The sequence below is a fragment of the Poecilia formosa genome, unplaced genomic scaffold, assembly GCF_000485575.1.
Source record: "Poecilia formosa unplaced genomic scaffold, Poecilia_formosa-5.1.2 Scaffold13, whole genome shotgun sequence".
NCBI lineage: Eukaryota > Metazoa > Chordata > Actinopteri > Cyprinodontiformes > Poeciliidae > Poecilia > Poecilia formosa.
In genome coordinates this window covers 2,193,775-2,209,995 of record NW_006799952.1, presented here as the reverse complement: position 1 = coordinate 2,209,995, position 16,221 = coordinate 2,193,775, and the positions used below count along the sequence as shown (strand labels likewise).

Genomic DNA, 16,221 nt, shown 5'->3' with positions numbered 1-16,221 from the left:
TTAAAACAAAAACATTTCATATTATTTAATTGTTACTGAAAAAACAATAATTACTCAAACTACAGCTAGAACTGGGCGATATGACTGGAAAACATATCACGATAAGCGTTTCATATCTGTCAATATCAATAATTGTTGTTACTGATAATTACTGATTAGTTTTTTTGTTTTAAATATCTGAACTGGTGCTTGACCCTTCCTTTTTTATCCAAAGTTTTCACTTGCTATCGTTGTTTATTTTTAAGCAGTTATGAAGCACAGAGTGAAACCTAGAACTGCTACCGCACCAGTTACTCAACACGTTGTTGCCAGGCAACCACAGAGAGAGTTAGCTGCTAGGTAACCAAGAGTGAGAGAGTTAGTTGATGCCACCAACCTTTCTTAGCTGGCAGGGAGAGATTACCACAGTGTCCCATAGAATAACATTCAAAAGGATAATTTAGTGTTGTTTTTTTATGTAGGCATTTATAAAATATAAAAGATTGAGATGACAGAACATTGTGCAAAGTTCAAAATAACTTTTCACACTTGGTAAAAGGCATTCTTTAAAAATAGTTTCAATGTTATTTGTAGCTGTACTTAAATAATAATTATGATTTTTTTCTATATACATTTAGAAATCAACTGATAAAGGATTGTATACTTGGGTCACATTATGTATTTTTCCATTTTGCTTTTGCTTTTCCTGAACAGTTTATTTTTTTTGTCTTAATATCGTTGATCTGTATTTTAACTGTGAAATAAACTAAACTAACACGATCATGTAAAGACATGGTAATTTCCATCTCATTTTCTATACCAACTCCATGCAGGGGTTCTGGTGCCAGATGTCAATGAGCAGGAGGAGCGGTACCGGTTACCACGAAAATACGATTGTGTCAAATTCTGTTTAAAAAACGGCTTTTATCATACGTTTAGCCCCCTGTCTTGACCGATTCCTCTTTCTGGATCTCGCTCTGTGGACAGTGTTGCATTTCTTGCCCTGAGAAACAAGTGGTGAAACACAATCGGCCCAGTGTAGTGTTGCATTGTTTGCAGCATCTGACGCCACGGCACTTGGCAGAGCTGCTGCGAGGCCGTAACACGAGGCTGTGTTACGCTCCGGTCTGAACCAGCTGCGAGCGTTTTTCAGAAGACCGAACAAAAAGAGAAGTCGGTGTCTGGCTTCATTTCTCTCCGTCGTCCTGACCCCTCCCTGTTCCCTTCCTTTGTCAATCCGTCCTTTACCCTCCACCAGCGCACATCGCTCTACTCCCGACTCGCTGTCCAACCACCTTCCACACACTCTCCCTTCTCCTCCTGCCGATCCTCTCACCAGCCATCCCTTTTCCATCACCCTCTACGCCCCGTGACTAAGGCTGACTCACTGCACCGAGCCACCACCGCCCTGCTTCTCTCACTGATATACCTACACGCACACAGACACACACACACCTTCTCCCTTCCTCAGCCCCCATATTCTCACCCTCACTGCCTGAGGGGAGAAAACAGTCAGGTGTCTGAGAGAAAACACACACACACACACACACACCACCTAAACTCATCTTAACACCAAGTTATATTTGCTACTTTGCCAGAGAAAGCAAAACACGATTTGGATGAAATTAAGTACTCAAATAAACACAAGTAACCGCGAAAGAGAGGAAGAATCGCACACGAGCAGCAAACATGAAACTGCAAATATGCTCATTCAGTCGGGCCTCTTTCCAGGACGACGCCTGCAGTTTACCACAAAGCCGTAATCAGTGTCCGTGCCTTTCTGTGTCTCCGTGCATGCCAGCGTGGGAGGCGGAGGCAGACGTATGAAAGCTGACATCTTTAAATTAAAGCACCCGCTGATTAGCCCTGCGCTGGTCGGGCAGAACTGGGAATTAGTCTGGAGCAGGATTCTGTGAGTCAGCAGGGGCGAAAACAGCGAATTACACAGGAGGCCGGCCCATCCATTAACAGTCACAGTTAAACAAAGACGATTTGTCTTTGTTAATGAAACCTAATTCCCACAATCGTGACAACAACAATGGCTTTTTGGAAAGGCTTCAAATGTGTTTATTGAGTTGGCATTATTAAATACGTCACTCTGGCTGACATAAAATTACTACCACATACTGAAAATATTACATTTTTAGGGATCAGGATTCTTACACAAAATTTTTCCAAAGACTAATTTTATTTATTTATTTTTTTAGAAAGCAACAGTACTGCTGCTAAAATGTCACACAATACTGATTCGCACAATTATAATAGTCTATAAAGCATTGATTGTGTAATGATTTTAAAAACAGGAAAGAAAGAAATGTAACTAGCAGTTTCTAGTTGGTTAGCAAAGAAAGTATTTTTTGTTCTGCTCTTTATAGTATAACTGATGAGCTGCTATTAGCTAAATAACAGACAACCACTCATAAGTTATCAAATGTAGTTGTAAAACTGTGTGATCTTCATATGAGGAATAGGTGGTGCTCCTTTCATTTCGATAACATGACTGTATTCATAGTTGTAAAATTACATTTACTGGAGTTTAAGGAAAGATGCAGGTGCAGCCTTTAAGCCAGCTGACTAGCAGTGCGGAGCAGCAGTGTGCTCCTCTGGGCTTCACATAGCCAGAGTGAACTCCATTTGCTTTGACACTTCCTGTATTGTCTCATTAAAAAGACTGTAAGCCAGAGGAAAGGTACACCCACACTACACATCTGAGAAAAGATGTAAAAGATCCCACCAGCTGGGATCAATACATCATATTCAGCACAACGCACATTACTAAAGTTATACATCTACGGTTTTAGTCGCAGCTTGGTGCGGTACGGTTGTCTGCTACGAAGCGTACATCAAAGTTTGAAAAGGTTTCAGTTTTAAAAGACACAAATGTCGTACAATGCGTAAAGTATTTTTAATGAGATATTCATAGGAGATAAAAGTGTCACTATCCGCTTTTATTCCTGCCCGATGAAGCACTGCCCCTCCCCGACCTGTTGCTGCAGACCATCAGATGAATAAAAGAAGGCTGCTACCATTTTCTCTCAGTTTTAAAAGAAAAACTAAGTCAGCTGTTTGAAAACTAAGGGTGCACCGATTGCAGTTTTCTGGCAGATCACCGATTTTCACAAAACCTCACCTACCAAATCCAATTTTGACTAATGCAGATTTCTTTTGTCTGAAAAGTTACTAATCATAGCAACAAAGTTGCCAAGTTGGCAACAGCTGGGTGATGATTGTTAATCGTACACATACAGGCGTCACTTTATGGACGGGTCAGCCTGTCAGCCAGCTTTCTCTCAAAAAGAGGACAGCGGCTGATTTCAGGCGTTTTTTGGAAGTAGATAAGTTCAGTGGATTCGATCGGTTTCAGATGCAAGTATCGGCTGATCGCCCAAAATTAAGGAAATCAGGGCCGATTTATTGGCGAAATATTTCCAGTGAAGAATTTAAAAAATACATACTCTGGCCTTTAAGAATTTGAGCAAAACTACAAAACTTATCCAAGTTTTATACTTTGTTTTCCCCTTATACTGAAGAAAAACAAACCTTATAAATATCATGAGTGTAGTATACAATATGATAGCATTCTGTGGCAAGTAATTGACATTAATCATGTTTTGGATTTTTGTTTTAAATTTTGTGTAAATATAATGAAGCAGTAGTTTCATTTTACCCAAAGCCAACATCATGTAAGAATCTCACACCTGCCATTAAATGGGTAGCGAAAAATATTCTTAAGGCAGAACTTAAAGCGTCAACATCCATTTATAGATGGCAGAAAGCAGCCAGGCTGTTTTTAATATAGATTCATTTTCTGCGTTTTCTCTGCTTGTGTTCTTAGACTTTGCATGATCCGACCAGCTGTGATCAAAACATCCCATAACTCAGAGCAAAAACATCTTGTTCAACACAATGCAGGCATCTAAAGTCCTAAATCCACACAACTGCATCTGTGACTACCACTACAACACACACACACACACACACACACGTTAAATAGGCCTTAATGCTACATTTTATTATGCTCACCACTTCCAGCACTTTCCAAAGCACACGAAAATGCTAATGCACCATTAAAATTTACACCCCTTTCATCTACAAAGCATGAGCATATAGCTGCACGTAAGAGGATTAACTAGATGTTCAAAACCAGCTTTTAAACATATACATGGAGAGAATAATGAAAATGAAAGCCGGAACAATGACTGGACTATGTTCACCCCTAGCCCCATCTTAAAATGTGATGATTTGATGCAGAGAAAATTAACTTGAGATCAGAGACTGAAACGCTCACCTGTGCTTCATCCTGAATAACGCGATACTGCTCCTTCCAAACGGCGATCTTGGAAGCTTCGTCTTTCCTGAGGGCTCGCTCCTTTTTCAGCTCCGGGCTCCAGAAGGTTTTGATGGAGTTCATGGAGGAACTCAGCTTGCTCTCCTTCACTTCCACTTCTCGCCGCAACAACTCGTTCTCACGCAGAACCTGACAGAACAGAGGGAGGTGATAAAGCTCATCCAGATATCTGTTGTTCTTGAGGGAAGAAATCTGCAAAACTGGCAGAAGAACTCTGTAACTAACAATTAGTTCGGAAATCGATTATTGAGATGATTAATGGAATAAAAAAAAAAAGGCAGATTTTTCATTTAACCACTTGAGTCTTTTTTATACAATATTAGAAATACATTAAAATATGTAAATAAGACAAAAAATTCTAAAAGAAAATGAACATTTTATCGCCTAAAATGCAATACAATAAGAAGCTAAAACTACGACTTTTGAGGAGGTCTGGGTAGAACAAATATGTTTTTACCATATATGATTTTCTTTTTTTTCTTTTTTTACAGTTTTGGATTAATTACTGATCTGAATATGTTATTTTTTTCTGTCTGTATATTAATTGATTATTAAATTAGGGACATTTATAGATTACAAAGTCATAATTGATGGATCATAATCCATCAATTATGATTAATGGTTCCAGTCCTATGAAATACCTCTTTCAGTTGGGCCTGCAGGTCGAGTATGGTGTTGTCTCTGGCCTGCCTTAGAGAGTGTGGCACTGTGGAGGCCATGTGGTGCTCCCCGAACGCCAGCGCGTCCCCTGCCATCATGCCTGCTGGCAGCACTGCGTTAGCAGGCACCATGGTGGAGATGTTGGGAGTGCTAGCAGCCACGACTCCACCGCTGCTTCCTCGCGATCCGTATGTCACCCTTTGTCGCCCGGCGGCGGTCACCGTCACACCACTTTTGGGTACGTGGTCGCCCGCCATGGCGACCTCGTTGTCACTCAGGTACATGGGTCCTGAGGTGGCATACGCAGCATTGAGGGACTGGATGTTCTCCATGGAGAGAGTTTTCCCGCCCGCTCCTCCAGGACCTCCTCCGCTGCCGCCGGTGCTGTTGGTGCGTCGGTGTCCCATCCGAGGAGATCGAGGGAGGCGTGGTGAGCGGCCGGATCCCTGACTGCCACCGCCGCCGCCTCCGTCTCTTCCCCCACCGTTTTTGGCATCTCCTCTGCCAACAGAGCGGGCGCTACCGTACATCTTCTGCTAACTAGCGAAGGAGCCAACAGACTAACAGATGTAGGTAAATCCTCTCGGATCTTGTGGCGCTGCCTTGAAACAGTCGAGTGATGATGCCGCTTCAACTGCAGGTGCTGGACACAATATTCATGATATTTATAAAAAAAGAAAAGATAAAGCCTGCTCCTCTTTACTTTAGGGACTGAAGATGTGACAAGACTTTCCCAGAGTTACAAATAAATCTGCAAACAGAAAACAACCACTTCTGATAAACTGCACATCAACACCAAAAAGTGACATTTTTAAATAAAACCAGTGAGATATATAAGGTTAAGATCGCAGTAAGACCCAAGCGTTGATTTGTTGTCATATTGATATTCATGTAACCTTTAATACATTTAAAAAAAAAACAACTTTTGGTACTTTCCCCATTTATTCTACTTGACATGCCTAATTCAGACAGAAATATAACAATATCAATCTTCTTACTTTTATCATGTAGAATAATCATATTTACACATATATTTGAAGTGGTGGGCGTTTATCTCAGCTGATATAATCATGGAAAAATTATGCTTAATACTGTGCAGGTCTCCCGACCCCACTGAGGGACAAGGGTGTTCAGAAAATGGATGGATGGATGGATGGATGGACTGTGCAGGTCTGTTATAGAGACTTTAGATTTCAGTACAAATTATAAAATACATTTATAGATTACAAAGTCACTCAGAAACACTAACCTTGTGCCTATATTTCAATATTCCCCCACCATATACCACTACACTGACAACATAAAGAAAATGTCTTTAGCAGTGATTTTAAGGTCTAATATGTGAATAAGTGTAAAATTAAAATGTGTAATCAGCTAACTCATTAATTAAAATCTGGGTTACATGATTAGTTTCTGATCTAACAAGAAATAAGGCCCGTTAGGGACATAGTCAGCTGTAATTTTAATTGTGTAACCTCGGTGTAGCCCTGCTGGGATTAACACTAAACCATGACAACTCTACCTTTAACCTACTCTAACTGGTTATAATTAAAGCTACATGTGTTTGTAATTACTCAACATTTTGCATATCGTATAAATGTAAATAATCCGAATATTGTTGTGCAATGAGCTGACGCTTTAGGTTAAAAGCAGCAGGGAGGGGAAAAAAGGGGATTGTCCATGGTGGACGTTCAAGGGAGGAAAAAAAATCATTTCCATGCTAAGAAATGTTGATCCAAATAGAAATATTAGCAAGTAAAAAAAAAAATCGGTTCTGATGTTTTAATTTGACGACGTCCTACCTTGCAATGTTAAAATGTCATACTCTAACGGAGAATGAGACATTTAACGACACGGAACATACAGCGGCTGCTTTGGAGACACCCATCTAACCATATCCATTTTCCTTCTCCTCGTTTTCAGCTTTTCTTCATTCTCAGGCTCGACTACAAACCTATGAACCCAGAAAATGCCTATTAAAAGCCAAAAGTATAAAATGCACATATCTAGTGTTAGCTCACACTGACATATGGAGGCTAGTCCAACCCAAATTTAGTGGTCAAGCTAAATCTCTATTTTCTGCCGCTAACGCAATAGCTTAACTTAAAGGTAAGAAAGAGGGGGACAACCCTCTTCAATCAAAGTACCTTTTTCGTTGTCTAGTGGAGCTCAAATCGCTGCTGGAGCTCAGTCTTCTAGTATCCGGACATGTGTGGTAAAAACTGGCATTTTATGTTAATTTTTCGATGAACGGCTATCTGATTTTCCCATCTTTTTACCAGCAGTACTAGCGGCTCAGGAGAGCCAGGGCGCCTCAGTGACGTCAAGCCCCCTGTGCGCGTTCACGTGAGCCTTTCTCGCCACGCTTTAATTTTAAACGCGCGGTCCCGACAGAACAGTGGTTTGGGAATGAATGTGGACTGAACAGTAGCTAACATGGACACCCGGTGAAACAGAGAGTTATCTGTCGACTCTGACAAATGGTACGCATTCATATTTGTTGTCTTTGCGGGGCTGTGGCATAGGCTACAGTGAGCTATTACTAGTGTTGGTTTTGTTAAACATTACCAAAGATTGGCACACAGCATGCTCAAATGTTACGAGAGAATTTTCTCCAACTTTATTGCACAAGTACCACCTTTAGAAATAAAGGTTTTCCCTTTGGCAGTTATTTTAGCCCTTCACTCAATTAATGTAACCCTAATTTCAACCCTCTTTCCAAACCCTAATCCCATCCCTCCTTCCATCCTTAATTCCAACCATAATTCCAACTCTCATTCCGACCCCAATACTGGCCCTCAATACAACCCAATTTTTAGCCCTGCATCCAACCTTAATTCCAATCCCAACCCTTATTAATTTTAACCCTAATTCCAACTGACCTTCCAAACCTATTTTGATAGGTAATATTTGCATATTACTTTAATTAATTTACTTAGTCAACATTCCAGTGATGGCATGAGGGCTAACATTTTTTATCTGAAATTATTTTAACTACATTTTACTAAAACCTTCTAAATTTAGTCAATCATGCTAGTGATGGTCAGCATGCAATTGATAGTATTTTAGGTAACATTAGCTTTTTAGCTAACATGTCTCTGCTTATTACATTTCTGGTATTTTCAAACTGTATGGAGTATGTTACTGTAGGTCAGCATTATAGTGCTATTCAAAATGCTGTCATTATTAGTCTAGCTAATTTTAGCTTTTTTAGCAAATTTTAGCTTTTACATGAGCTTTTTCACACTTCGTGTACAGTAGGTCAAGATGCTAGCCCTAATCCAAAGCCTGGCATTAGTATTTCAACTAATTTTAGATTTTTAACTAATTTTAGCTTATAAAATGTTGTGACCTTACAGATTAGCTTTGTAAACAGTGTTCTGCACACATTTCTAATACTTTTTGGGTGAGATTTTTGCATTGACTGAAAGTTTGCACTCCTCTTATACAAGTTTTCTATTTGCGCTTAGCAGATTTTTGCTTTATTCTGCTGCTTCTGCAAGTCTTCTGCAGTTCACTTCAAATGCTTCTGCAATTTTCACTAAAAATATTCAGCTTACAGCATTCACACTGCATTTTCGCAGGAAATGCAATTTCTTTTCTAGTTATGCTGTTGTTTCGGAAGCACAAAGTTTAACACTTTGACCTGTAGGAATCAGTTAAGGTTAGAACTGTTTTACAGAGCGGCTAGTGTTGTTTCACCATAAATATGTATAAAAATCTGCATAAATGGATACTGAGCTTGAATTAACCTGAACATTTTGTTTATATATGTCTGTATGCTGATATTCAGATTTCTATCAAGGGTCAAAAGTGCAACAATCCAAGAGAGCAATAGCTCATACATGTAAATATAAATTTTACATAATTATTTAAAATAAACTAAAGATATGTTAATTGAATTAAAAAACATACGTAATTAATAATGAGTACATGTAATTGTTGGTCATCAAACAAACGTCAACATTTGATAATTTAATCTACACAACATGTGAATTTCATTACTGTATAAGTGTTCCTTTACTAATACAAAATTTTTAAGAGACAATGATTCTATAAGTAAATAAATACTCAAATAAATAATTGATTTGGTTACTTTGCTGTACTATAAAATAAATGAAATTGTAAATCATTTTATATATATGTGGTTATATATATATATATATATATATATATATATATATATATATATATATATATATATATATTTGTCTACATTAATGTAGACTAATAACTACATTAATGTAGTTATTTGTCTATTTCAATATTTAAAGGCAGATAGGCTTTGCCACCAGGGGGCAGTGCTCACCTTACTAATTTTAGTTAAAAAAAATTACTTAACTTTACCACGACAAAATACATGTCTTGCGAAACGTTTAGTTTTAAGTAATGCTGTTTTATGGTTTACTTGTTGATGTATATTAGCTGTTTAATTTTGCTTTTGAATTTATCATTCAGATATCTCGAACGATTTCATAAAATTGATAGAATCCTTCATTTTCAGTTATTTAAAAAATAAGCTCGAAGCCAGTGGTGAACAAATCAATCATCGTTTATATCATTAACGTCCTCTTTACGTTTTTCGTCTAAAAATAACATAATTGCCTAATACTGTACTAAATTGGTTACAGAATATGTGTGACTATTTCATTTTAGTATTGTAAAAATAAAATACTAAGTTGAAATACAGTTTTATCTTTTTCTTGTCAAAAACAACCAAGTTGAATTTTAAGTTTAGTTCGAGAAGCAAAAAAGAAAAAATTGTCCCGTTCTTTCAAATATCATCGACCTAATTTTGTGTCTGTCGTATACTCTGACTATAGGAGGCGCTATTTCTTCTGCACGACTAATGTTCTGTCTTTTTTCCCCCTCTAGAAACAAATATGAATAAACAAGAACACAGAAAATAAACACATACATAAAATGTTTGTAGGTTGGATAAAAACAGTTATTATTTTTTTTTGTTCATAATTTTGTGAACCCGACGTTGGAAATTCTGAGCAAGAAACTTATGGAGAAGATGAGGATAAGGTAATAATAATAAAAAAAACTAAATAAAATAGATGTAGCATTTTTCTCTGCAAGTAATTTTATATTTTTATTATATGGAATATAAAATAAAAATGTAGCCAAATTCTAATTGATTGATATCTTCTTCCTTTTTTATTATTTATTTTTATTTTTATTTTACTGGTTCCTAGAAAGAAGGCATCAGAATGTTCATTCAGGTGCACCTCTTATTGGAAACAGGCAACAAAAAATGAAACAATTAAATGTAAGTAGCCAAACAACATTGTTCTGTTCAAACTATGTGCTGAGTACTGTGTATGCAGCAAATTAATGTGATGTAGTTCACAGCTTGCAAATGCGCACTCAGTAACAACGTTCATCCTTCAACAACCTGGGTGTAAAGGATCCGATAAAAAAAATACAATTCGGTATTATTTGGGATTTATACTTGCACTACGTTTTAAACCGAGGTAAGTGAGTTCTGTTCAAACGAACTGAAGGCAATTTTACAATGGGAATTTCCATTTCAGATCCTGGCGTTGACTAGCGCTGAGAGAAGGTAGGTTTCAAAACATTAGCTCGGCTTTGCTGTCAATACAGCAAAACTCAACAAGCAGGGGCAATGTCATTGTAATGTTATCAGCTATACACGGTTCAACGTTGGCGTTGTTAAAGCTCCTCGTAACATTGAAATGAATGAAGCGCTGCTAAGAAGGTGGGTCCAGCCTTTTTAGGCCATTAGCAAGACCCGCCTAGCTAACGTTCCATCGCTGGGGTAGCAGTGGCGCTTTTTGTCACCGCCTTTTCAACCGACGTTCACACCGGGTGAACGTATCCGGTGTGGCGTTAATCACTCCGGGATGGAAACAGGACCTCGACACGGTAAACTTGTGACCTATTATTTCTTGATAATGGTTTGTAAATGGCTTTGAACGAGAATTAGGGTTAGAGGTAGCTATGTGGTTGTTTTATGGTGTTGAACAGAATTGAAGAAAGACGCAACGCGCAAATTAGTCATCGCTGGTTTGTCGTTTCCCTGTTAAGGGATTAGCCGACTCCAGCTAACTAGCTGAGTGCTAGCTGCTAACAAAGAGCCGTTGCTTCCCTTCGCTTTGTAATGTTGACTCGATGTTGCCATTTCAGACGGCAAGGGTATCATTAATACAAAGCTAAAATTAAAAATGTACTAAAAGGTTTTATTTAGTCATCTTTCGATTTTTTAAAATTGTTATTACGTTTGTGTATATTTTTGTATATCTGGATGGAAGCGCGACTAACATTTATCCGGTTTCTTTCTGTCATTATGGTTGCTTACGTTGGCCATAGCTGCTGCGGTGACAGGAAAAAGGTGATTAATATGTAACAACATTGTCACTGCTGGTTTGAACAACCATATCAGGGGACAGGATGCAAATCGTTTTTTGTTTTTTTTGTTGTTTCTTTTTGCTGTTACTGACATACCGACTAAAACGGATGTTTAATACCGACAGAAGCCGTGGTTTAATTTACAAACACGTTTCATTGATCCCATAAATCTTGGTTCTGCTCAAAATGTTTACTAACCTCCACCCTGAACATAGGCAATATATCATGTCATGATTTTTACTGGTGGCAGTAATTATTACCTGTCAAATGTGCCACCTCTGGCTCCTAAAAGTAAAGCACGGACTTTCAGTTTTACAAGAGGTTAAGTAATGTTTTTATATCTATATATCTTTATCTATGTACTGTCACAATTAAGCAGATCCCATGACTTCAACGTGGATATTATTTTTAAAGTTGACTTTTGCAACATTTTTAGTCATGATAGTATAATTACTGCATTTAAAAAAATAAGAAAAGAAAAATGATCAGCCCACTGTATTTTCCCTCAGGTTTTCTTACTAGAAACAACTAAAAACATGTTTTTATCAATAAGAGACATCTGCGATATTGAGTTAAGTTTAAAATAAATAGTTAAAAGTAAATAAATAGTTTAAAATAAATAGGATTCACCAGGTTATTTTGTAACATTACAGTTTAAAATGGGAGAAGAAATGTTGAAAAGGTGAATTTACTCAGAGTCAATTTATTCTGCCTTCATCACAACAAAATTGTGTATACTCTTTCAACACACATGGCAAAAGAGGCAAAGTTTACCCAGTTTAGAGTTTTATTAACATAATAAGAGGGATGTGATAAACAATAAAATCTGGGTTTACATTTTTTTCCAGCCCTAAAAAAAACAAAACAATTCTAAGACTGTAATGTTAACAATGAAGACAGTTTTTTTCTGAGACTCCCTAAATACCCACTGAAATGCAATAAATACAGTTAAGGAAATTATGTTTGACAGCGTTTGTACAGATCTTTTTTTTTTGTCTCACTATCTCTGAAGTTGTTTTAAAAAGAGTTTTCTATTAAATCCCAGCTTCTGACATGATAAAACATAGGTGATCTAGCAAGGGCTTCATCTGTCATACATCATTCATGTATGTATGCATTTTTGGCAGGTCTTGGATTAGTATAATGTACCCTGTCAACTTCTTAAAACTGTGTCAATGGAAGTTTTGCCCATGATTATTGTTTACAATGCTAAGGACAAAAAAAGTCATTTGTAAAAGTTGGACACGGTTCAGTTTTCTATTTTGTGCTGAGCTTTAGCAAGACAAGAGGTAGGCTTGAGGCTAAGAGATTATAGATTAATTCAATTTGTTGCCTTTGTTGCCAAGTTTAGAGAGAAAATTCCCTGTAACCCAGTTGTGGGGGTGTGCTGGAGCAATTATGTTACTTTTGAAGACATCCACATAATTCAAAATCGGACGCAAGTTGAAATCTGATCTTCAATTTGGGGGAACTAGAAAAATGTGTCATCAATATTAAAATGACTAATTCTGCAAAAATCCAATATTCAACAAACTGTAAATGTAGTTTCTTTTTTTCAGGCAGATTTAAATAGACTGCTACTCGAAACATACTTTCTGAAGTCTAGATAAATTGTATCAAGCTTCTCTGTGCTTTCTGGGTTAAGAAAGGTTAAGTTTATGTGTACTGTAAATTTTACCTTATGCTAAACGCTACAAATCTTGTTGACATTTGACATGACGTTGGTTACTTTTGAAATGTGTCGGGCCTAACTTTTGTTTTGGGTTCTTTGTTGCAGGACAAAGTGGACTGGAGCGTATTAACACTGTTTGTCCACCCTGCCTTTGGGGTGATTGGTGCCTGTCGGAGGCCGTGCACACTTGGTCCTTGCCAGTAATTCCTTATGCTTGAAAGAATCTTTCAAGCATCCTGTCTTACAGGATGGATGATGTGGAACTAAAGAGACTTGTGTATCAACATCAATACTCTGCATTCTGTTGCGGTGTTCAGTGTTTTTCCTTTGACAAGAGAACACCTCCCATTTTGCCCCCCCAGTCCCTGCACTATATATATAAAGACAGTCTTTGAGCAATCAAAGGGACAGCACAAGATAGATTTCAGTTTAGCCTTTTTTGTTTTTGACTACAGGTTAATACCACCTAGCCAAGCCTATTGGGCAGTCATGGAAGTAAGCTTATTTTAATTTTTATTTACTGTATCCTCTTACTCTAAGCCCGGGTGGTGGGATGTCGGAAAAGCCAGACGACAAAATGGTGAAGTTCCTAGCCCCCCCTCAGAGAAGTGGAAATGGCCCCAGTTCTGGTTCAGATTCCATGATGGGTGATTCCCGGCCGGTGGAAGTGAGACGTCGACATCACACCATGGAGAGAGACCGATGTAACCCTGAACACCGTTTTTTACGTCGAAGTGTCATCAGTGATTCCAATGCCACGGCACTCGCCCTTCCTTTACCCAGCAAAATCCCCATCCCATTACCTCCACAAGTACAGCCGCAGGAATTGGTCCCTCCGGAGCACAAGGCTGCTGCTACTCCCTTACAGAAGGCTGAACCCAGAAGTGATCAAAGTGAGAAGTCTGCTGATAACGGTAGAGAAAATCAACAGGGGAAAGATAATGAGATTGCCAAGGTAGACGCTTTGTCTTTGGGACAACAGTCTGCTGTGCAAGACATTAGAGATGCAGAGATGTTGATCGAAGCTCACACTGCGCCATGTTTGGAGGCACATTTGCCAAGTCACAGAGAATCTGAGAGCGTCATTGAGGTGAAGGTTTCTCCTGAGAATGAGGGGGAGGAGGAGGATAAGGACTCTGCCAGGGCACGAGCCGAGGCAGAGCAAAGAGAAGCTGAGAAAAGGGTCCAGGATGACATCGAGGAGGCAGAAACCAAAGCAGTGGGAACATCACCGGACGGACGGTTCCTGAAGTTTGATATAGAAATCGGACGTGGTTCTTTCAAGACGGTCTACAAAGGCTTGGACACTGAAACCACGGTGGAGGTGGCATGGTGTGAGCTGCAGGTATGCACAATTTAACTCTTGATCTCATTGCTTTTCAGAATGGCACTAATATCATTCTGAGATATTTTTCATTTTGAAAGAGGAAATATCTGCTACTTAATGCTTGTTCAATGATGTTGGGTTTTTCCGTTCCGTAAGGTGACCTCAGATGATCTTTGTTTTGAATTTGTGCCAATTTGAAACAAAACTTAATATCGTTCACCATCAACTTGCGCTCATACACCAAAAGTAATATATTGAAAATGGGTATATAAATAGGAGTGTTAGGACTGTACCATGTGGTGTGATGGGGATATTAAATATAGCAATGACAAGTCTCCATCAGCTGTAGCATCTGGACACTATCACGAGACTCCGTCCAACAGGCTGAACATACTGTTACCTTGAAAGTATTAATTTATGAGACTTTGAATAAAACAGTATTAATAATACAAATGGTGTTATTGGCAATGACGGCATATTATGTAATTAATGCATTATCCAATACTGTTAGAGTTATGACTAATGCAGCTTCTACTATATCCGATAAGCAGCAGTTGGCCAAAGCTAATGACCAGTGTGGCTTTTATTGAAAGGTTTCTGCAGATGTTCAAGTATAAATCTACTTTTTGGCCTTAAAATATCTTAAATGAGCTTTTATATCTTAAATTTCTACATTTTGTCCTTCATTGTATGTACTTTTGTTTTTATTTTTAAACAAAAGTATACCTGATGGCGTTAATTTGTTCTGTGTGTTGTTTCCTTTTCGGAGACAAATCAAAGCAATCTTGTTATTTGTGATCCACTTTTGTGCTACAAAAAAGTGTTTATTTAATAGTGTGTCTTGAAATCAGGGATTTGAGTAGCTGACAATCTTATCAGAAGTATCTGTTCTGAAGCGTAATGAGTTTAAATGTTGACACTGTAATCTATCCAAGTAAAAGCATTGAGTCACATGCTGGGACTAAACAACATCAACTTGAGTGGGTAAATGATTAGAGGCTCAAAATGGTTCTAAAAATCTTACATTTAACTTGTGGGATTATGCTGTCGGGTTCAGAACCACTAGAAGTAAAATAAAGGTGCTGTGAGCATCCATCATCCCATCCACGTGGCATCAATGTCTAGAGTAGAACTGTGATTTTTACTTCATACCAACTTTCACTTTTCAGTCCCATGAGATGTCTGATTTTTAAAGTGTTAAATTGTCTTGCCACTCTCCTGTGAAGACGGTGAAGCCAGAAAGATTTCTTTCCACGTTGTTACCTGAACCCGAGCCGCCGTAATTTTCTTTTTGATAAAATGATAAGCCACCATTTCCTCTTAAACTGCTGTAGATTGAACTGCTCATCCGAGCATGGCAAAAACTTCCCTGTGTGAATGCAGGCTGGTCCGTGTTGGCTGACTGGTTGGGGTTATTGCCTCAGAGGAATAAGACTTGATGGAAAGTCTTGCTTTTGTTAAATAGAGAAACCTCAGAAATCTGCCACTAACAGCGTTTCTTCTTTCTTAGACATGCACAGAGTTGTTGAAACACTGTAAAATAAAGCTTGAGTGGTTCAGGGACCTGCAGTTAAATACGTTCTAATAAATTCTGGACAGCTAAATAATAAGGGAGTGAAAATCAAATCTGAGAATATTTCCATAACCACATAATTGCCACTTTTTAAGATATAAAATAACAGACATTTCTGAATTTATCTGCCTCTCTTCAGTGAAGTGGGCCACAAAGACAAACTGGTTTACAAAATTGACCTTTGACCTACATTCTTCAGGATCTCTTTTAGACCTCACTTTTTGTTTATAGATAACTCTGTATAATTGTGGCTCTGCTGTCCGTCCTAACCGCTGCACAGTCCAAAC

The 16,221-nt window shown here is 38.2% G+C and overlaps 2 protein-coding genes across 9 annotated transcripts in view; one reads left to right on the top strand and one right to left on the bottom strand.

The window, feature by feature from the left end:
* Nucleotides 1–603: 603 nt before the first annotated feature.
* On the bottom strand, nt 604–7,337 carry LOC103133821 (ELKS/Rab6-interacting/CAST family member 1-like). Of its 2 annotated transcripts, none has more exons than XM_016668103.1 (3): nt 7,135–7,337; nt 4,969–5,738; nt 604–4,456 (listed from the first exon to the last, which is right to left on the bottom strand). In XM_016668103.1, the coding sequence occupies exons 2-3, from the start codon at nt 5,515–5,517 to the stop codon at nt 4,196–4,198; spliced, it is 810 nt and encodes a 269-aa protein (XP_016523589.1). In that variant the 5' UTR covers nt 5,518–5,738; nt 7,135–7,337; the 3' UTR covers nt 604–4,195. The 2 variants fall into 2 exon arrangements, with proteins under 2 accessions (XP_016523589.1, XP_016523590.1); XM_016668104.1 differs by having other exon boundaries at nt 4,969–5,630.
* A 2,990-nt stretch (nt 7,338–10,327) lies between these two features.
* wnk1a (WNK lysine deficient protein kinase 1a) overlaps nt 10,328–16,221 on the top strand; it is a 29,751-nt gene continuing 23,857 nt past the window's right edge. For 4 of the 7 annotated variants that reach the window (XM_016668065.1, XM_016668068.1, XM_016668067.1 and 1 more), the window contains exon 1: nt 13,588–14,379. In XM_016668065.1, coding sequence (XP_016523551.1) covers nt 13,588–14,379 — 792 coding nt within the window. Of the gene's footprint in view, nt 10,468–10,535; nt 10,557–10,625; nt 10,880–13,139; nt 14,380–16,221 lie in introns of those variants that run through there. The other 3 variants (XM_016668063.1, XM_016668064.1, XM_016668062.1) reach the window with 3 other exon arrangements.

Coding starts and splice junctions, on each gene's coding strand:
- LOC103133821 (XM_016668103.1), bottom strand. CDS start 5,517: ATGTACGGTAGCGCCCGCTCTGTTGGCAGAGGAGATGCCAAAAACGGT. Junction 4,457..4,968: donor TGCAGGCCCAACTGAAAGAG/GTATTTCATAGG, acceptor CTGTTCTGTCAG/GTTCTGCGTGAGAACGAGTT.